Here is a 22,839-nt window from a genome sequence, read left to right on the forward strand (position 1 = left end):
GATGTATAGTACTATTTCTATATCAGCAAATAACACAATAAGCTTGTACTAGTTCACGGAGCAGCTCTTCAGAAAGATGGCATGGCATATGTTCTGACACATGTAAGTGAGCATGCCACAGCTCTGACTTTCTTGCTGTGGCTTTTACAGTGCCTGTACTCCTAAGGCTGACTTTTCATTATTTTTAAATCATATTTTTAAAACTGAACACATTATCCAGCCCTAAGACTTTACAAAATACACAAATACGAATTCCTTTACCTGCATGGCCTGAATTTACAGACATGCTCAAAGTATATGTAAGCTTCATGAGAACAACTAAAACACTGAATAATATTGAAAGCAGCTATTCAGAATATAGACTGAAGTTTAGTTCAGAGAACACTGAGAGGAAATAAGGAACGTCAGAGGTCATCTCACCTACAAAGAAGCAACTCTCGGGTCAATTAGCTACCAGGTCCATTTCAGTTCCAACTTCTAGTATTAATAGGGACATTAGCAGATGGCTGCTCAGATTCACAAAGAGACTTAGAAATCTACCATCTTTAGGCAACTATATCTAAACTCTCTCTCTTGCCCTGAAACAACTAAATCCCTTTTTCCTGGTTTGTGCAAAAGCTGACAGCTGTCGGTTTGCATATATTTCAGCCTTCCACGTCACTTGGATGTAAAAATAATCACACCCTCTCACAGAGGGCCTGATTTACAGAATTACGCAGCTAACTTTCAGAAAACACAGGAAACACACTGACAATTTCCTCATCTCACATTTTACTCACATTTAGGCAGGTATTTGGAAATCCTCTCCTCCAAGACCAGAACACTGAACTGTAACTTTCAATCTTCTTAATTCCCTTCCCCTAGATTTTATCATTTCTCTTTAAGCCTGCTCTTTATTTTGCTCACTAATGTTTATTTTTCTTGTGCAAAGGGAAGAACTTTAAGAACAGACCCACCTCAGGCTATCAAGACCCCCCTGAATTAATACCCTCTCTCCTCTGGTGGAGGAATAGTGGCCTGAGCTCTGAGCCTAACGCAGGAAAGGCTGAGAGGTATTTTCTCCAAGCAGAGAAAGAATCCTAGAAGGGTTGAGGCTGGAAGGGACCACCAGAGGTCATCTAGTCCAACCACCCTGCTCGAGCAGCGTCACCTAGAGCACATTTTTCAGGACTATGTCCAGACTGCTCTTGAATATTGCAAGGGAAGGAGACTGCACAACCTCCCTTGAAAACCCATTCCAATGCTCAGTCACCCTCACAGTAAAGAAGTTCTTCCTCATGTTTGGGTGATCCAAGTTTCTCATGACAGGTGATCCAAGGTTGTTCTATAAGCAAATAAAGAAAACAGATTATCAAAACTATCAGCCAAGTCACCTCATCTCCACTGCTGCTTTAAGTCAGGTTAAAAATGTAACTTTCATAATTTTGTTCTGACGGCCTTGTTCTTTTCTATTTCCATATTTGCAATCAGATTTAAAAAGCCAATTACTGAATATTCCATTTTTAAACAATGTTTTCAGAGTAAATTAAGACAACAATTAACAAACAACTCACTAAGCAAATTATCTTAGAACTCAAGTGTTATAATTGGAATAATTCAGTGGATATTTTCACGGCAATGCAAAATAGAAAATTCTTGGCCCAAGTATATAAAAAACCCAAATTCAGACTTCGATTACCAGGCTTTACATATGATAATATGTATATGGAATTATCTGGTTAACTGAAAATGAAATTTAACTCAAAATTTGGTCTTGGAGAATAAGCATATTCACACCACAAAATTCTTGATCACCAACATCAGGCTATGATTGCATTTCAATATGCAACTAATGTCAAGCCAAATTTTTAAACTAGAACAGGAAAACAAAAAAAGCACCTTCACTGAGAGAACTAGTGTTTCCTTTAACATAAGCATTGTCAAAATGGCAGCTATCTTCCTGGGTTACACACCACCAGAGTTCTGGTAAATTGTTTACAGCTGGAAAGTCGTATCTTTCACTATCATCTTTCTGTGGGTTCTGTATTCACGAGAGCCCTTGATACCAAAATGAGTGAAAATAGAAATGAGAATGTTCAATTCCACAACAAAAATAGAGACAGAAAGGTTTCATTGTAGGCCTACCATATACTAGGCTTGAAAGTGTCTGCTCTGCCTGAAACCAGTCCTTAGCTTTGTGTCTGAGATTCTGTATGGCTTTTGTTGTCTCCCACTTTGGTATGTTTTGTGTCAGAAGGTCTGGAATAAATGAACTGCTCTACAGTGTATTGCAACCAAGTTGATTCTAAAGACATGCTGATTTCTTTCTGTTTCCCCCATCCTGTACATTTCTTTTGCTCAGCGTAATAAGATAAAACCTGTATCAAGATGTGGGTTTGAGTCCTAAGTGGAATAAAAATAATTATTTAGAAAGGCAGTAAACTCCTGCTATAAGCCCATGTTTAAACATTAGAAGTACCTGTATATACACAAATCAAGACACATATCCGTATGCTTAGACTAATACATATATTCCCCTGCAGTTCCGTATTAATCAAATGTAATGCCCTGCAGTAGGAATACAGTACTAATAACTCAGAATAGCACTTCTCTTCAAGTTACCTTGTACAAGCTTATTTGAGTTCTAATTGTGTGCTGAAGTTCTCTCTTTTAATGCCTAGGTCTATTTGAAGGTTAGCTTTTGGTCCCATGGAGATAAAGGAAAATGTGCCAACATTTGAGAGATTTGATTACCAGTATAAAATTATGCTTGCTCATTTTTTCCTAGGCAAGATACTCTGGGGTAAATTTATATTAAAGAGGGAATAGAAATAGTGTACATCCAAAGAAAATATTTTCCAATTATGCTTCACAAGATGCAGAAAATATTACTTGTTGCAGAGGATTATGAATGAGATAATTACTGAGAGCCTAATGTACCTAAAGCTACAATAAAGGAGAGAGAAAAACATTAATAAGTGGTTATTGACTGTTCTTCCTGCTCTTCGTAATAAAAGGCCAGAACAGTACCAAGGACAAACCTTTCCACAATTTTGCTGTGGTACATTATATACAAGAATATGTTTCCTATTTACATGGCCCATGATTAATTCCTATAAGTGAAACCATATCAGCTTTTATTTAACACCCAAAACACTTCATGCCTCTCAAAACAAGCTTAGCAAGAATTTTTTCATATTAAGAGTCAATTGAAAATAATAGAGATTTAGAAATACATAGGATAAATGTTTCCTCTTTTAAATGATTTCGTTTCATGTATTCCTAATGATCAAGCTGCACTTTTGAAAGAATCTAGACTAATGTCAGGTTGGCAAGGTACAGAGTGACAAAAGACTGACTTCTAGAGATTAAAGTATGTCTTATTATCACTCTTTGATTCTCCAATAAAATAAATGATAACTCAATTATTTCTGAGAAGCCTTATCAAAGAATATTTGAGCTTTGACATACAGTATTTCAATAAAGGTGTGATCAATAGGGAAGATTATAAAGAAAAAGGATTTTTAAGCAGCTGCAGCTCTTTTCCTGATGCAAAGCGCAACTTGGTATGCCACATAAGATTACCTTTGGTGCATTCCTCCCTCCCCAGTTTCAGCTCACAACACTGCAGCATCAAGCGTGAAGGTACAGTCACTACAGAAAAGGTTAAGAGTATTTCTAAAAGAATGACACAGAATATGAACATTACAAGGGTCAATGCAGATGGAGAGGAAGCTGAGTGCTGTGGCTTTCTTATGCTCCTACACTTAATTCCAGAAAGAGCAACAGTTTCATTAATGAAACACATGGCCTACTGATTATTGTGCTCCCCTATTCTTCACAGGAATGCATTTAATATTCTCTTAGGTACATGCACCCACCTGTGTATACGCACAACACACACATGACAATTTTCATCTCGATATAGTCGTTACTTTTTCTTTCATCTTCCTGCTTCCACTAGACACTGCATAAACTGTATATAAGGCTTTACATTAAGACAGACTTAATGTCTAGTGACTTTACTCACCAAATCTGGAATGAAGTTGACCTATTCAATCTGAAGCTACACAACATACCTGGAAGGCTGGACCCCTCAAAATGATTTCTATCAACTAATCGCAATACTGCAAAGCATACAGCTTCACAAAGCAGAAATTCAGGCTCTGTAACAGCATATATCACAGGACATAATAAGGACAAGTGATTTATCAATTAAGTGGCTGAGAAAAGAATAAATTAAGGATTAACTATTACAGGATTATTGGTCTCCCTGAGAATTCTCGAACAAACGATCCTGAGAGATTTCTTTTGATTGTGTCTCATGGGGACAGTGAAACACACGAGTGCCTGAAGGCTGTATCATGGTTATTACAGCAGGAAGGTCATCAAGAAAAGAGACTCCTGAAGTCAGTTACTTTGTCAAAGCACTGCAGTGAACCTGTTGTCTCAGAGTGGGCCTCCAGCCTGACTAGTAGAGCAAAATTTTGCTTTACTATCCATAAGACTTTGTCCCATAGAGAATTTTCTATTACTGTATTTGTGCAGAATGTATTTTATTTGGGTAGAAACATTTACTCACAAAAAATTCCTTTAAAAATGCAAATATTTATTTATGCATATATAGAGCCCAATTCCTAGCATTCCTTTGCTTATCGGTAATTTGCTGTAACTAGCAGGTGGTCTTCTGGAGTGACAGAATTAAGATCAACCACAAAATGATTACTTAATGGGATGATCAGTGCAGCACGAGAAGCCTAATTCTGCCCAACAATTTAGAGTGTCATTTTCTTTCTTTATTTTTGAGGTACAATAACTCCACTGTGTCAATAAGCCTTATGTTCAACACATTTAAGTGTACCTATATCTTATTACATCACATTAAGGATATTAATAAATTGCACAGGACAACTCTTAGAGAATGTCCCACGCACTTGACAAGTAATCACATCATTTCTTAGCCTTCCCAATAATATTTGGACTTTTCACTTTGTAGTGCCATTACTGGCTAGCGGGAGACAATACTGCCTATGGAAATTAACAGAGAATGAGAAAGGTTTTCCCCTGGCAATGGCATGGACTGGAGAAATAATTGTGCAATTGAAAATTACTCCTCTGCCCACACCATCTTTCTGCATTTGTATTTTCTTTCTCAGTTGCAGTCTGCATATCCCATTTAGACAGAAACAGCTTTGAGTCAGGAATTGTCTCTTAAAAAAAAAAACACATCAAAATTTTAGCTAAGGCTTCTTAATACAAATGGCAGCATTAACAGCTTTCACATTTATTGTTACTTGGTGTACCATTCCCCATTTGCTGTAGTTCAGTTTATAAAAATGCCCTCCATATATGCTTTGAGTGTATGTGCAATGTTTTAAAAATTCACACGAGAGTCCACGCTGAAATTCCCTTAAGAAAACCCCATGGCTTAAATCTCAATTTGGTCTGTGAACGTGTTCATGCCAAGTAAAATCCTGGTATATTCTTTAAATTACTTGAGTAAATTCTGTTCATTCATATGAAAACTCAATAAAAAGTCCTTGTATATTTAGAGCACCACCTGCTCTCACATAACCAAATATTTAAATGAGTATGTGGGATATCCAACAAAATAATCAAGACCCATTAATTATCAGAAAAAAATAACCAAACTTTAAATATTGTGTTGGCATCAAGTCTTGTTTCAGATGATTTTGCATGAAGAAAGAAACACAAACATTTCACTTCTGGACATTGTATCGGCTTGTCTGTATGACAAGACAACAAAAGGAATTGCAAAGCATGCCAATGGTCTATATTAAATGCTTTAGATGGCACAATAATTAGAGACACAGGTTGCCTGTTCTGTAACAGGTTGCTTGTTGTTTTACAGAACAAGAACACTTGTTCTGTAAAAATATGATAGATTTTCATTAAGCTATTTGAGTTAAGTAATATCAGATTCTGAGTCTTTTGCATGGTGCTTTAATATAAAGGATCATGTTGCATCAGTTATGCTGCAGATTATCCACAATTAATTAAAAATTAAGGTGAGAGGTTTTTTTCCTATTCACTTTAATAGCCTGATTTCTTAGGTTGGGTGTGCAACATGTCATAGATCTTAATGATGCTTCCTGCTTGTTGATCTTAGCAAATAATGTGATAGAAGAGCTATGGTTTGGTTCAATTCCTCTATCCTCTGTGTACTTCATGTGTGGATGCCCACCACCAGCTCTGCATATACTAAAATCCACCTTTTCTCACTTGCTAACAATACCCCTATTCAATGTAAGCAGTTCCCTCAGCAAGGGAAGAGAAAATTAGATAATATGGTTTCTGGATTTAAACCAGCAGGTGAGCAGGGCACTCTGAGCTGCTAAGAAATATCCTTTGCTGATTCTGCCTACAACTGGGCTCCTTGCCTCCAGTGATTCTCTCCGAGTCAGTCTTTTACTTCGCCACGTTCACCCTCGTTGAGGTGCAATAATAGTAACATGTAGCATACCAAGTTGAAACGCAAACCCTCAGCTTTGCTCCTATTCACCAGGGGCTGGGTGCACAGCAGTTACTGAGCTCAGACCCTGAAATAAGAAGAAGGATTTCTTAGGTTGCTCCTAATGATTCCTCCGGTTAATTCAGAAGCGGCACTGATAGTCTCTGGGGAGAACTACACTTACTTTTTCTCAGCTGCTGGCATTACTGCTGTAAAATAAAGGCTTTGAAAGAAATTATGGAAGAGGAATCTTTACACTAACAAAGATTCCTCAGGAAAAAGGAAAGTTATGTGTTACTCTATAACACTACAGACGTTCCTCAGGGATCACCAAAAGGATACTCAGATACATAAATATTCGCTTAAGTACCTTTTGGAAAATTATCTACATTTATTTTCAATGCCATGTGCCCCACACATTGCTTTCAAATAATAGTTACCTTTAAACACTGCCTAAAATACTTATTGCAGCAACAATAACAATAAACACTTTTAATCCAGAACTTTCAAGAAACAAAAGTTATGCAAACTCCTTCCCAGTCTTTCCACATGCAACCTCATTTTTCTTGTGATTACTGTGGATGTGTATTTATTACATCCTAAAATTACAGAGATGTCCACCAGCTAAAAAGCCAGCCTTTCTCAGATGTAATTCGCTTCATGAGGTATCCATCACCCACTTCAGCTCCAGAGCTCTTACTGGCAGCTTGCACACACCAAAGGAATTGGTCCCAAAGCACCTCTGATTTTAATGCAGAATTATTTTTAAGGTTTTCATTTCATAAATCCTTGGTAAACTAAGGAACATTTTATCAGGACCTGAAAACAATAAATACACCCTTACACATTACTGGTTGAAAGGCAATACATTCTGTCACTTTTGAGAAGTTACTACTATATGAGAGCTTTTCACTGGCCTATGGGAAATATGTTTGTCAAGTTCAAAAAGGACAAACTTTTAGCAAAAAACACTATCACAATTGGCACTAATTGGTAGTTAAATTGACAACTGGAACTGAAGCATCCTGACAGCACCAGAGGTGGGCCCTACAGGTAGAAATTGAAAACCATCTACTAGAGCAATGTTGGAAAGACGAAACAATCATAGGTCATCTGCAGAATATCATGCGGAAGGCTCCACTTAATTTTTCATACTGTCACTTCAGCATTTTGCATGCATACTTGGAAAACATTTCAATTTATTGTGAGAAAGATAAAGTGTTTAGATCAATATATTGAACAAAAGCACACAAGCTTCTAATTCTTCACAAACAAAAAAATCTCAGTGTTAGCTTTTTTTTTATTTTTTTTCTTTCCCCCCAGAAGATTAGAAATCTTTGTGGCTTTGGAAGAATATGAGAAGGAAATTAAAGTGCGCAATGCTAAAGTAACACTGGTGGCCCATACTGGTTCATGCCCCTTTTTTACTTTCTTGCTTTAGTAGTGTGAGGCAGAAATAGAGAATGCATTTGATAAAATGCCTCTTTGAGGTTATTACCAGCCCAGTTGCATTAGCTGACATAAAAGTGTTTTAAGTTGTGACTCTACTTAAACTGTGCTTAAGTCACGCTCCCAGACTGGAGATGACGAGTATGAAAATGCTCAACCTTACCCCATGATACTCCCAGAAATATGCAGAAATAAGATTTTAGAGTCTGAAGATACATCTCATTTGTTAACACTAACAGAAATCAACAAAATTATTTTTACACTATATTAGAAAATGTAAGCACTGTTGGCTCATTTCAGTCAAAATGTCCTTGCTTAAATTTATACATTCACAAAGAAATTTATTGGAACTTGTACTTAGTTGAAAAGAAACACATTAAATCTGTGCAAACTCATGATTATGTGTTTAAAACCCACTACTTTTATCAGGCTTCTATAAAATATTGTATACTATGTTTATTGTCTTTGCAGCAACTTTTAATTAAGAGTTTTTCTCAGAGCTACTTATATTCCTGCTTACAAAGCCGATTTAGACCACATAACTGGAGCATTCTGTGAAGTATGCAGTCATCTCTTCTCCCTCAGAAGCACACAAAAGGCAAAGGGAATTAATATTTTCCATAAAGAATACAGTAGCAAAATAAATGATACATTTCAGCTTCTGGGAGTTTATTAAACGTAAGTACGAAAATTATTGTATAATTATGGTTGCAAAACAACAACAAAAATCTAGGGCTCAGAAAGCAATGTTGACTTTGCAACATTTTAGATATTGAATATTTTATGGCATGCATTTAAATCACAGATAGCAGAACATATAAGTGTATATCAGAAGGAAAAGAGGAGAATCTATATAATACGGTGGTCTGATTTCTCTTGTTCTAACTGTGAAAACTTTGACAATTCATTAACATAGCCATATGAAACTTATGCTAGGGCTGTACTACACCTATATGTCACAATGATTTCTTCCATTCAGGGAAACAGTGTGTAATTCATCCCCAAAGCAATGAAAGACTGAGTTATATACATTCTGGTATCACTTGAGAATAACAGTATTTTCAGGCAGCCATTATAATCACAAGCTCAGTGCAGGAATAAAAAGAAAAACATATGAGAAGAACCTGTTTAATTAAAACCTTGTTTACTTTGCATATATGTATCACTTGCACTTCAACAGGACTATTTATAATTTTTAAACAAGTAAGATTTTACCATTTCCTTGTTAAGAGATAAAATGTATGTTGGCAAGGAAATCAAAGATTCCATAAAGCATGTATAATGTAGAACATACAGCTTGAAGCTATTTATAAGTGCTCTCTGCATTTCCAGGTTTGGTTTTTACAGTGGCACAGCCTGAAGCACTTAACTGTGAAAACATGATGCCTCTCTACTGCTCCTCCTACAGGAAAACTATTTCTCCTCTAAAGACCTGAACCTAAACCCTACACATAAAGGGAAAAAAATCTCCATTGCTCTAAAAAGCGAAAGTTGCCTAATTCCCTCATCCTACAAGCCATACAAAAAACCACTGCATTTAACAGAGTGAAAAGACACATACCATGTGAGTCAGAAGCAAGGAAGAAAATCTCCACAGTCACAGATGAAAAACGTCTACCTGAGATTCCCCTATACTAAAGAGTTGAGCTGGCCATGCTCTTTCTTGAGTCTCAGTAACTCAGTCTGGTTTGTTTCCTCCCCTGTCCTGGCTACCAACCACACACACAGATGTGACACAGCAGCTCTGCATCTGACACAGGTGCTGGTCTTCCCTGGCATGCCCATTTTCAAACCTCTCATCACAGAGATTGTGTGCAAAATATGCAACATATTACTTTAGGACTGGAAACAGGTAAATTCAGAAAAGGCTGGGACAGGTTCTGGGAGAAACTGGGGAGTACTGCCAGAGGAGTGTTATCACAGGAACAGCACCAATCTGACTGACCGTTAGTGGTGTTCTGTGTCTGGACCTAGATGGTGATTTATGAATTAGTAAGTCAGGGAATATAAAACCCAACCAAACAAGAAAACAAAACAAAACAAAAACCTCAACCCAAAAAACCTTTTGTCACCTTCACCCACTGATGGTAGCCATGGGGACCCACTGATGGTGGTCCCACCAAGGGCAAAGCAGCTGACGGAGCCCAATTAGGACGCAGAGGAGCTGTTCCGCATGGTCGGTGAGATCTTCATCTACTGGTCCAAGTCCCATGTGAGTGGGGATCACTGGGAAACCAGGGGGGGGACATGGGGCAAAAGTGGTAATGGAGGAGCTGGAGGTCACCCCCACATGTGTGTGTCATCCCCCATCCCTGCCAGAACTTCAAGTGTGAAGGAGCAGAACTTTATGGGCTCCAGGGAGACCGCAGAGCAACTTTCAGTGCCCAAAGGGGACAAGAAGAAAGCTGGAGATGGGCTTCTGACAAGGCCTGCAGTGACAGGACAAGGAAGAGGGGAGATTTAGATTAGATGTTAGGAAGAAGTTCTTCCCTGTGAGGGTGGTGAGGCACTGGCAAAGATTGCCCGGAGAAGCTGTGTCTGCCCCATCCCTGGCAGTGTTCAATGCCAGGTTAGACAGGGCTTGGAGTAACCTGGTCTAGTGGAAGGTGTTGGAACTACATGATCTTTAAGGTTCCTTCCAACCCAAACCATTCGGTGATTCTGTGATTCATGCCCTCTTTTGCTATCTCCATGCACTGTGCTTACAAACTGTTAACACATTAACTATCCCAGGGTTTTGCTTCAAAACATCCATTAAACCAGGTCCTATCCCATTTAAACATCACAAATATTCCATAAACCAGGAGCTACAATCGTCTACCCAAACCCTGTTTTCCTAATGCTTTTTAACTCTATTATCTATTTCATTGCGAATTTGGCAGCTGTCTCCTGTGAAAGAATGGTGGCATTTGCTACACCACAGATTTCACAGCACATCTGCCATGGTGCTGTAAATGCATGCAGAGGAGTCTGAGGAAATACAGCGGTGTATATCAAGTAAAAGTTCTATCTAACTAATCAAGTCCACAGGGACAGCATGCAGTGTCACAAGACATATCACTCTACATTTGAATGAGGTTGTCAGCCACTGAGAGGTCTGTAAACTGCTGGCAGCAATATGCAGTATATGGAGTCTTCTAAAGTAGATGCAGTAGCTTTGTAAAGTATGTCTTCCTATGGATGAAGAAAAAGAAAAAACAAAACAAAACAATAAAAGAAATGAGGTATGAAAGGGTATTTTTTAATCTATTTTTCCTTATTGTATTGCTGTGAACGAAACCAAATTCATTTGAAGTATGTCACATGGACATGGACAAGGTCACTTTGCAGGTTTTCCAAATTGCATATATACATGTACAGACCAAAACAATGTGGAATTTATTAAAATACCATGTGTCAAAATAAATGCAATATTAATACAGACAAAAAAAAAGAAAAACTAGAATGTTTCTAGCATTTTATAGAGAAATCTTATAAATTCAGAAATCACCCTAAAAGTTAAGTATTCCTACATTTTTTTTATGGATGTGTGAACTCAAGTAGAGCTCCTAACAAATATGATAAAAATTAACATTAAAAGTGCACATTGCTCAAACTCTCTGTAAGAAGTTCGAGAATGAAAGCAAAAGATTGTCTCCTGCCCTTTACTGGAGTCAGTGAAGAAAACTGCCTCACTTTAAGAAAGCAGTCATATTAAATCCTCCTATTAGTCTCACCCCAGATTCTTTCATTTATTAGAGCAAATACATTGGCAATGCATTTAGTAATACATATTCATGCAGAACAGCAATGAGTAAGTATCTTTGTAGAGTGTGCAGTCGTCTTGCAACACTTAAAATTCAGAAGAAAGGTCTTTATACCTAGAAGCTGTTTCTCCTGGAAAATCTGAGCAGCCTAATAAAAGATACTACGTGTCTCTGTAAATCCTGTCTTGCTAAACTTTCTCTGTAGTTCAGTAGCTTTGGTATGAGATCTTTTTAACAAACAGAACAAATGCATAGACTCTATATTCAGGCTTTAATTAGAAAGCGATTTGTATTGTTTGTATTTATTATAATTAATCTCAAATTTTAGTTTTATTTTGCTGATATACATTTCAATTCTGTTAGAATAAAGTGTTTGTACCCCGTGCCTTTCCACCCACTGACATGAAAAACATTTCAGCTGTTCTTAAAAGCTGAAACTTCATTAGGCTTTAAATGTACGGTTGAGCACATACATCAAATTCTGCTTATATTATACCTGTTTGTGCAAAAATCTTATTTTTTAATTTACTACTAAAGCACCTCACTACATGTTTGTACAAATCATACGACTGTGAAAAATACCATGTACGCTCTACAATACTTTAGAAAGAGACAAAAAGGTAAACAAAATCGTCATAATTAGATTTGCTTCAAGAATGTTCCTATGTTATTCATTATATCATATTTTACAAAGTGTTCTTCATTCAAAGTCTGACAAAAAAAAAGGAAAAAAAAAAACCAACAAAGAACCCACCCCCGCCCCAAACCACAATCAAGGTAAGTCATAGGGCAGAAAAACGGTTAATAAAGTAAGTCATAGAATGAAGGAGATAGCCCAAGTGTGCAAATCCTTTGGCAGAGGGCAAAACTGTAAGGTTAGAGGAAGAGCATAAGTAAAAAAGAATTGAGGAGGAACTCGGTAAGAGCAAATCTACTGTGAGTTCTGAGAAAGAAGTTATTTTTAAATTGCAGTGGCTAAGAATGAGGGTGACAGAGGACAAACCACAGCCCAACTTCATGGAGGAGAGCATTTTACTTGTGACATTTGGTACACCTTTAAATTTGGGGGAAAAGGACTGCCAAGAACTATAATTGAGGGACTTGCTGCTTTACAGTCAGGAAGGATTAAGAGCAGCTCTGAAAGATGTGGAATACTTCTGTTCCCACTGACTACAGCAGAGTTTGAAAGCACCCACAGTACTCGTAAACCTTAGGAAAGAAAAATAAGCCAGAAATAAAGATTATTTTTCTGTAGAGAGTGAAAAAGTATAGACAAGAATTACAAGAATACTTTAAGCCATTTTAATGAATAAACCAAGGATTTCTCCCTATGGGAGCAAATTTCACTTTTTGCACATTTCCATCTATATCATGCAGTGTTTTAATTATGCAGCAGTCTCAACAAATAGATTGTCACAGCATTTTAGAGTAGCTAATTCTATTCAAAATGCCAGCAGAAGATGGAATAATGTCTTTATTGGTTTGGCTTAGTCTAACCCACCCGTTTCTATTCATAATGACTTGAACAATTCAAGATATTAGATCCACCAAAAAAAGCTAATATTGCAGAAATATTAAGACTTGGATATACCCTGACAATCAAAGTACTACAAAGTACAAACTCAGGATTCTCCCAGACACTCCAAAGCAACTCGAAAGAATTTTAAAAGCTTGAGCAAAATATTTTAAAAAGAATGGGTTGGATAAAATATTTTAAGATCCGTGACAAGCATAACGCTGCTGTCTCTCTGAAATGGAAATGTGTTACCTAAAAACAAGTAAGATCAGATATATAATATGATATAAATTAAGACAGCACTCAAAAGTCACTGGAGATAAAGCTCACTAACTCCTCCGGCCCTAAGTTTTGACTGGAAAGTGGTTACACTAGGGAAAATTTAGGCGTGTGCTTGATCAGTATTCTCTTCAGTAATAGATATAGCTAGTGACAGTCCCTATATTATACTACTCCTTTACCCACAACATTTCCAAAATTATCATGAAGTTAACCAATACTCATAATTTCTGTTCTCTAGATTTTTTTTTACTTTATTTCAGTAGCTGGGTAATATGACAATAATGTACGTGGTTATTCAAAGGGAACTGAAAATTAGTGATAAACAGTAAAGGTATTCATAACTGCTCACTATAGGCCAAAGATGCATCTAGAGACAGATAATTCTTTTCTAAGAACAATTCTACAGATAAAGTCATTCCTGATGACTGCAGATGGCCCATAATCTCTCTTTAAAGAGAGAGTTGAAGTTAAGAAAGTTAAGTTAAAGCGCAGGGCTGATTCACTGACTGAGGGTAATACACTGAGCTGCAGAATAACCTAAGACGCAGAAATAGTCGAAGGTTTAAGGCAACAGGCAAGGACACATAGAAAAATATGGTAGTTTTCCTTCTGTTATCTTCCTAACTTTGAAAAATGTTACAAAATCTGTGGCAACAATGTTATTTCATGTGTGTGCATATAAGGACCTCCCTATAAACTAGTACCTTGTAATTTGCTGTATGTACCACACTTCCCTTTTTGTTTATTTGGTTGGTTTTGTTTTTGCTTTGTTTTAAATTTTCAGAGCATAAACAACTTCTGTGTGATCAGGCTGCAGACAGAAAATGACCTATAGGTGTCATTCATTCGACCTTTTTGAATGAATGAATAGGACAACAAGCTGCTTTGGTGAAAATCTGCAGCTGGCACAGAAAAGTGGTGACTAATGATATTAAAGAAAGACGTGTACATGCTTATGTATATTTTTCAAAGGGAATATGTATTTTTTTCTTTTTGTGAATAGGTTTGCTAACCAGGAAACCATATCCTTAAAATGAGGTAAATTTAAAGCATGTATGTGCAGATATTAGACAAAAAATTCAGACTAACAGAGCACCTCAGATTTTAATTTCTTAGAGGAGTGTAAATGGCTGAAGACCTTCACACGCTATACATTTACACACTCAGAGAAAAAAAAAACCAAACCAAATCTTGCCTTACCCGGCCAACTAGTATTGGTTCAGGTCCAGAAAATTCTTCTAATACAAACATTTGATTCCAAACCCAGCCTCTCTTGGAACGGTTCAAAACTCTTTGTTCTTCATTTAGCCTTTTTAGTCCTGTACTGGATCCACTTGGTATTACTTGAGACTGATTCATTGGAGCCATATAAATGGAAGGAAGGACAGTAATCCATAATATTATTAATGGAGTCCATGTATCCATAAGCATTTCCATTAGTCTTTCTGGCATTGTACCACAAGCTACGCAAATCACCACAGAAATGAAATTATTATTTTGCTCTCCTCCAGACCGTAGCAATCCAATTCATCATGCAGAACAGAACATTTACTTACAGCTCCTCCATGTGTTTACAGCACAGTCAACGTAAAAATAGCTTAGATTATAAAAACATGACCCATTGAGTTTTTCAGTCATTAAAGAATCCTGGAAGAGAAAAAAAAAAACAAAAAAAAAAAGAAAAAAGTCAAATCAATGACTACAGAGCTCAGAAAAGCATTACTTTTACATCACAAAAAAGCCACATTAGGTTTTAAATTTGTAGTACATAATGTTAGTGCATATTAAATTAGTTAAAAAATAATTTAAGTAATACTGTGAACTCTTTCATTGCCTGAAATAGCAAGAGGTGACCCTGGTGAATGATTACACACACTCAGAAAAACATTTTACTTGCAGTTTGTCTTAGAGTCTGAAGAAGCTCTTGGCCTTCTTGCCTGCATTTTTTATGTTGTCAACTATAAACACTTAGCATGTCAAATAATAAAAGTTAAACACAATAATGGTTTTTCATTCAGACTTATTGTCCTTTCCTCCACAACAAAAATAAATAAATTAATTCCCGTAAGCATACGAGACTCCAGCAGTACATTCTCATACCAGTAATCAGCTCCCTGCAGCAGCACGCAGCTCAACAAAACCTTCACAGCCCACCAGAGGAGCAGGACTAGGAAGTCTGCTGTGAAATTCGTGATCCCCAAACCAGACCACTACCAGAAGTTAAGTATGCTCATTTATGCCCATCTGCATTATAGGACTTTGTGCACCTCTCCCGCACTTTCAGAGAAAACGCACTGTCAGATTCTATTTCCAAGACATTTCCCTTGATGGGCACTTGGAAGCATTTTGTCTTTCTTTCCCCACCCACCCTTTCATATTTTAGAAAGGCACAAAAGGTTTCATCTTCAAGTAAATATTCCTTTAAATGGACAAGCAAGTTAACAGAGTAGGGCTTGCTAATACCACAGAGATTGGCAAACCTGAAACGCAGCCATGGATCACTTAGAAAGATAGATGGGACACAGCTCGGGGAGAAGGGCTGCATTACAGCTGCTCTAATGAGGCTGGGGTTATGTAAAAAGATTCCTGATACATTTTCTTTGACTGATTCATATCCAACCTCATGAGAAGCCACTATATACAAGATAGGTAGAAATGTCTGCTCTAAAGCTCACACTGAGTCTTAGGCTGTTCTTTTTCCACTGTAAAATGAGTTCTTTGTGGTGCATGTCCATGAAATCTTGGGTAGGTTAGGGGCTTTTTTGGGGGGTGGGTGGGTTTTTTTGTTGTTGTTTCATCTACACTCATGGCAGAAAATATTTGAAAACATAAATAACACCAGTAAAAGTCAGCTGTTATTTTAAAAGCAAACAATGTAAAAAGTACTTTTTTTTAAACTTCAGTAATTGCCAAAGCAACTGTGAAATCTGTTGCATGAAATTCTTAAACTGTGAGAAACTTGTCTTGTTAAAAGGAGAGAAGAGCTGTTATCAAAGTAAAAGTCAATATCTCAAGTAGCATGGAAGAATGGCAAGCTAATAGTGCGGTGCTTTGACAATGCATCAAGAATGAGGTGAATATCCATTACAGAAGTAACTGTGGCTTATAGGCTTCATTGCCAACTGAGATGGGAAGAATACAGTATGCTCTTGCAATGAAATCTGAGGGAAAATGCGACAGAAGCAAGAGGCCTTCAATCTCTTGGTTTTCTCTCCATCACAGAAAAGGGAAAAGGAGAAGGAGCAAATAGTCTAGTTTTTATCGGAAGGGTCTGTCAAGTCACTCTCTGAAAACCCTCTTTGGTTTAGGGAACTAAACAGAGGTTGCTGCTGCTTTCTGGCACATATTAAAAAGATAGATTTCGTGTGGCACGTTTGGTGGCAGAAGGTATCAAAACAAAGTAACAGCCAAACTTTCAGTGAAAGTGGTTAAGTGTGTTTGTACAGGATCCTTGTGCACATGTGAGTGGGCTTGTGGGTGCATGTGCCTGGCAGGGGATGGATTTTCCTGATTTCTTCATTAAAGCAAGAATTGAAACACAGGAAAAATAGAATCACTGTAAAAGAAAGTAATAGACATCATCTTCAAACAACATCCAGGATTAAATTTAAAACTGGGGGCATAAACTGAAAACCCAACTTGGAAGTCCTTTTCTGCAGCTGAGTTTTCATTTTTTATATACAAAGAGATTTTTGACCCAGAAATAGAAGCCAACCAGAAGCAGAATAGTACATTACACCTTTGTGCAAAAAAGGCCTTAAAAAGAACCCAAGTGGGCTATTACTGACTTACTCTCCCAGTACAATGGGTATACTACTTTTTACTCTCAGAACCAAATAATAATAAAGCACTTCTTTTCATAATCAAGAAGCTTTCTGAAGACAATTCTTAATTAATCTACACAAGCTGCCATCTGAAAGAGATTAAATAAATGAGATACCACAATACGATGCTCACAGAAACATTTTTTGTTTGAAGAAAGAACAGGATATTTGTTTTTCAGACTGCCACTCTCAATAGTTGGCAAGCATTAAGTTCATTTCAGGGCATTTCTCCTCAGTTCCACCCCCAGATTTCCTGCCTGTTACTCTTCACTTACTCCAACCAAATTTAGGTCCTATCCAATAGCACTAATGCATAATATTCACTGTGACTGGACCATCCTCGCAGTAGGTCCCTATTCAGAAACACCTTAACGCAAACAACAGTCAAAAGCCCACCGAAAATATTAGTAATGCACATACCATGTCATTAAACCTAAATCAATGAAATAGCCCCATGAAGAGCAAAGTTAGACAAGCTCAATGAACACAAAACCGTGAGATTCTTAAATACCAAGAGGAATTAGGCAGGTGTTAGGCAGTGCAGGGTAAAGAAAAAATCTGATGGAGCTTTTGCATGTAATGGTGTACTGCAGGGCAATACGATCAGGTTGTAACAGTAGAGCTGGATAATTTTATCTACATTTCAATCTAGACTGCTGGAGTCTTTTGAGATTTATTTGAGAAAGACTCATTTGGGATTCACTGCTCTATCAGTGAATTGTGGCATTTACTCTGTGCAATACACGGAAATTGTACCGTCCCCAAATTTCTTTACCAAATTTGGAAATTAATCTTCTTCTCCATTTGTGGGAGCAGAACACCACCCACGTGGTTGGGAGCTGATGGAAGGCATTATTAAATACTTGGCCCTACAATTTTCCTGTTGGCTACTATGAAAATCAAGAAATGCTTGGCAGTTAAATTATAATCTTCTGGATTAGCTGTGTAGGAGAAACTGATATGGCTACTGAATCAGGCTACTGTAACAATATTAAAAAGCCATAAGAAAAGGGAGATCTGGCAATCAAGGAAGACTAGCAAGTGAGGTACAGCAACATTTTCCCTTCTTATATTATGTCAGGATCTACAAAGTGGTGTGTATGGAATGACAGCAAAATTACACCAGTGAAGACAGAACTACCTTTTACTAAGCAACCAAAGAGGGCAAGCACACAGCCCTTAGAGAGTGTATTTGCACCCTGATAAAGATTTTGTTGGTGTTTATAAAAGCATAATTTTTTGCTTTATATTTCCATGTATTCAAATGGCTCTGGGCTTTTCTCTTTAACAAAACTTCCTCGTTCTTCTAAGTGGCTTCCCTGGACAGTGTATGATATATGCAACTATAGACATAACTCTAATGCAGCAAAACCGCTTACAAAACAGCTTTAGTTCTTCATTCATCCTTGAAAGGAGAAAGTGATATTTAAAATACAAAGAATTTCTTTAATGTAGTAAATAGATGAAAGAAAATGTGACACTATGTCAGGTAGCAGAGATTCAAATAACTGTCTCATATTTGTAAATTTGGTTCTCCATACACAACCATACAGAAATACAGATAAAGCTGAGTGGTTTGTTTTCCACTTGGTGTATGTGCTGATATAGTTTTGGAAAAATATTATTCTATTAACAGGAACAGGCATCTTGGATCACTATTCGTACAAGTCTAGGGCATAGAGTGCATAAGTTTTATACAACATAGAAAGTGATTACAATGAAGTAGAAGTTTATAATCTAACACTAGTCCATAACTAGCATACCAACATCAGAAATTAATGTAAGATGCATTGCAACCTCTTTTGGAACTAAAATCTATCAGGTTACTTGTATGAGTTAATTGTCTGAATAAAGTTAGAGCCAGGTATGGCAGTAGATAGTTACAGTAGATGACTACGACAGATCTCATTTTGAATATAAGTGGTAGAAAGCTTTATGATGGCTAGCATCTCTCATGTAACTAACTTCACTATAATTATTCTAGAATCATCTTCTAGCTTTAAAATGTCAACGCTGGAATAGAGCAGATTTATTAAAAAGACTGATAAAGTTAATAAAGCCAGTTTAATATGTAAAAGTCTCACAGAAAAAGAAGCAAAATAAGATCTTAAAAAGCTTTTAAAAAATCAATTTATTTTTAGATTTGAAACCACAGTATCTGGCCAAATAAACCACTTCATTATAATACTAGTGCATTAATTTACACCATGATCTTAGTTTGATTTTAGAGCCACTCTAGTGTTTCTTCACATAAGTGACATGGAGGTTTGTCTTAAGAATTAGAACAAAGTTTTTCCCTTACTTCATTCTGTATTACCTTATCATTCTCAGTGATGCTATGCAACAGCTAAGCCTTTTGACCTCATTATTTCACAAGGGTGGATTCTGTTGTTCCTAAACAACTGTTATTAAGGTTAAAAAAAACCTTAATGTACTGGTTTATTTAAATAAGTTACATTAAAGATGCCAGTCAAAAGTTGGTGATCTTTGCCTAAAGCATGCAGTTTTTGGTAGAACTCTCAGGATCTATTTTGTCCGTTAAATGACCCCTTCAACACACATTCAGAAGACTGATATCAAAGTGCCCCACTATGAGGAGGTAAACAACACATAAAAGCAACGGAGTTCTAGTAAAACTGTTTTAGATATCTTATGCATAATTTCTACCTTTGATGCTAATTCAAGATATGCAAATCTGCATTGCAATACAAGCACCCTCAAATAATTGATGAGAGGCGTTCATTAACTCATCACCTAGAGAGTTCCAACTAGAGCTGTGCGACAGCAGGCAGACAGCCTGTGCATTTTGCATGTTTCCTTTGGAGCCCCGAAATTCCACCTGATCCATGCTGGCTTTCATGTCCAGATGAATGAATTTAATTTAATTTCTGCCAGAAATAAGGATCCTTATTCCTGAAAAATAGAGCTGTGGGTAATAGTTTTAACACAGGTTAGGAGAATAAAACAGGAAGGTTAATCAGATGTCCTTGACAAAACTTTACTTCTCCTTTATCTGAAATTCATTAAGCAACAATGAGTTCCTCTTTACACTATCACAGGTTTCCCACAGCTCATGATCAGGTATTGTATTTCCCCTGTCAATAGCTCTGCAAAATTGGGATCCATTTTGACAGCTTGTGCACAGGTATAGGTATTTGGTACCTTTTAGTATTTCCTATGTTAACATCCAAGAAAATTCCTTACTTTTTGATTATTTTTTTTTTCTTTTTTTCTTTTTAACCTCTGGCCATTTTTATCCTTGCTTTTTTTTTCCCTTTTTTTTTTTTTTTTTTTTTATGGCTTTCTGTTCTTCCTATTCCATAAGCTCTTTTACTACTGCAGGTATTGGCTAGTAAAGGGCCCAGACAGGGTCCTTTTCCATCAATAGCAGCAACATGATGCAAAGCCTTCCCACTGTGGAAAGGCTTCATTGATCCTCTTTTGGCAGCAGAAGAGAGCCTTAAGTTTTCAATAGTAAGGCCTCAGCACTCCAGTGTCACTTGTAGGAATAATTCTTACTCATAAGAAAACTGTGGTCAGGGTTTTAATTTGCCGTTAAAGCAGAACAAAACCAAAGTCCATCAGAATAGAACTATCAAGACAACATAACCAACAAATAAACACATCATCCTTGCCCTCATAACTCTGCTACATACTCATCCTGTTTCCAGTACATCTCCATATTGCATTTGAACTTTGTTTTAAATTACCTTAGATAAGGTAGCATTCTCCTGTTTCTACTCCAAAGGAATGAGTACTTCTTGCCATAAAAGATAACTATTATTCTTCAGTGGATTATTCATTTGTGTAAAGATTACAGACTCCCAAAAATCAAAATTAAAAAGCAATTCTCCACCTTACTGCAAGCTGAAGAGAGGCAGACATGCTGCTATGGCAGTAGCTAAGATCATCCTTACCATGACCACTGCAAAGTGCCACTTGCATGCCCTGGCTAGACGTTACTGCTTCTTTTATCTGCCAGCATAACTATGTGTAGTCACTCCCTAACCCAGTTCTGTCAAAATGATCTTGTTAACTTAAACGCTTTTAATAGTAAGGTGTTTTAAAACCAAATCATTTTGACAGAGCTGGGTTAGGCCATTGCTCATGCTATTTTTCCACCAACAGCAATTTTAATTTAAGAGGTTCCTGTCCCCCCTGCCGCCCCCACAACATGCCAGCTGCACTTCCAATAATTCTTCTCCATTCCCATTCCTTTCTTCATTGCAGTTTACTGTCCCTGCAGTCGTGCTATTTCGAAGGCAACACTCTAAGCCAAAATTGCAACAAAAGCCCGTTTCAAGAAGTCTTTTCCATCCAGTTTATACACCAGATCATTGCACAACTAAAGAGCCCACAAACTACAGGACAACAACAGAAAGTTTTGAAAACAGCTGTGCCGGCAAAGAGCATATGAAGTTTGACTATGTGCTTTAGAGAGCAATCAGACAGAGTTGAATCAACAAAACTGAGTGGAGGATAACTTCTGGAAAAGAGGAGAGAACAAGCAATTAGGAATAGTGAAACTACTTATATAAAACTTATGGACTCCTAGTATGTAACGTCAGCAATCTGACGCAGCTCTGCTCGTCGATGCTGTCAGGTTTTCAGGATGGAAACCTCTCCCACTGTCTCAGCTGCAGTCAGATGTGCTGTTCTGAGAACAGTCTCTGTCAGTAGGGGAAGCCCCAGTGATCCTGACTACTACCGAGCAGCACACATCACTGCATAGTGGAGAGGAGCTGAAAACGGCAGCAAGCCAGCAGCCAGATTCTGGGCCACACATGGTGTAGGCATTGCCCCAAATCATAATTATGCATTATAGCTGCTCTAAACTTCACCAACTAACAGTGACTATAAGAGACTGTTATGTCACCTGGAGTTAACCGTAACATAGGAAAGCATTACCCACACATCCTTGCCTTTGGCCAAGCACCTGAAATCTCAAAGGAAGGAAAACGAGATGGGAAATGCTGTGCTAACTGTGCTTCAGCAGCAGGGTGAGGTACACCTGAAGAACGCTTTTTGCCATCTGAGATGTGTAGGAGAGGATCCTGACAATATTAGTGAAAATCAATTGAAAATCAATTGTCCAAGTTTATTTTGATATATTATGTGTGGCAATTTGCTCATGGATGCTTGGAGAATCAAAGGCAGTTATCTGAAGAATTACTTCTTTCAGCAACTATGGTATCAACCAGACAGCATCTCTCTCTTTCTTTTGCTCTTAGATGTCCTGTCCTACACAAACAGAGAGCAATTCAGTGTGCAAAGATGCTGCTTTATTTTTTAAGCGTAGTCATGCATTGCTACTCGTTATCTGAACACTTTTTTAGGATGAGTTCTTAAGCCAGTGTCAAACTCTAAAGGACTGTTTTAAGCACAACGTTCATCAGTCTTTGCATGAGTGATACAGCTGATTGATTGAATTCATACTCTTGCATTAAGGAAATATACACATGCAGAAATGTACACATGCAGAAATACACATGCAGGTACAGAAATGCAACAGTTTCTTCAGTATTTAGACCTTTAAATTTATTGGGGGATTTGTTTATCTATTGTAAGATT

General features: G+C 37.2%; 1 protein-coding gene across 1 annotated transcript in view; it reads right to left on the bottom strand.

Moving 5' to 3' along the window:
• Positions 1 to 22,839, bottom strand: part of CDH8 (cadherin 8) — a 146,991-nt gene that overhangs the window by 116,798 nt on the left and 7,354 nt on the right. The window contains exon 2 of the mRNA XM_030469676.1: positions 14,645 to 15,091. Within this exon, the coding sequence (XP_030325536.1) occupies positions 14,645 to 14,896 (252 nt within the window). The 5' untranslated portion in view covers positions 14,897 to 15,091. The remainder of the gene's footprint in view (positions 1 to 14,644; positions 15,092 to 22,839) is intronic.

Source organism: Strigops habroptila, chromosome Z (assembly GCF_004027225.2).
Source record: "Strigops habroptila isolate Jane chromosome Z, bStrHab1.2.pri, whole genome shotgun sequence".
NCBI lineage: Eukaryota > Metazoa > Chordata > Aves > Psittaciformes > Psittacidae > Strigops > Strigops habroptila.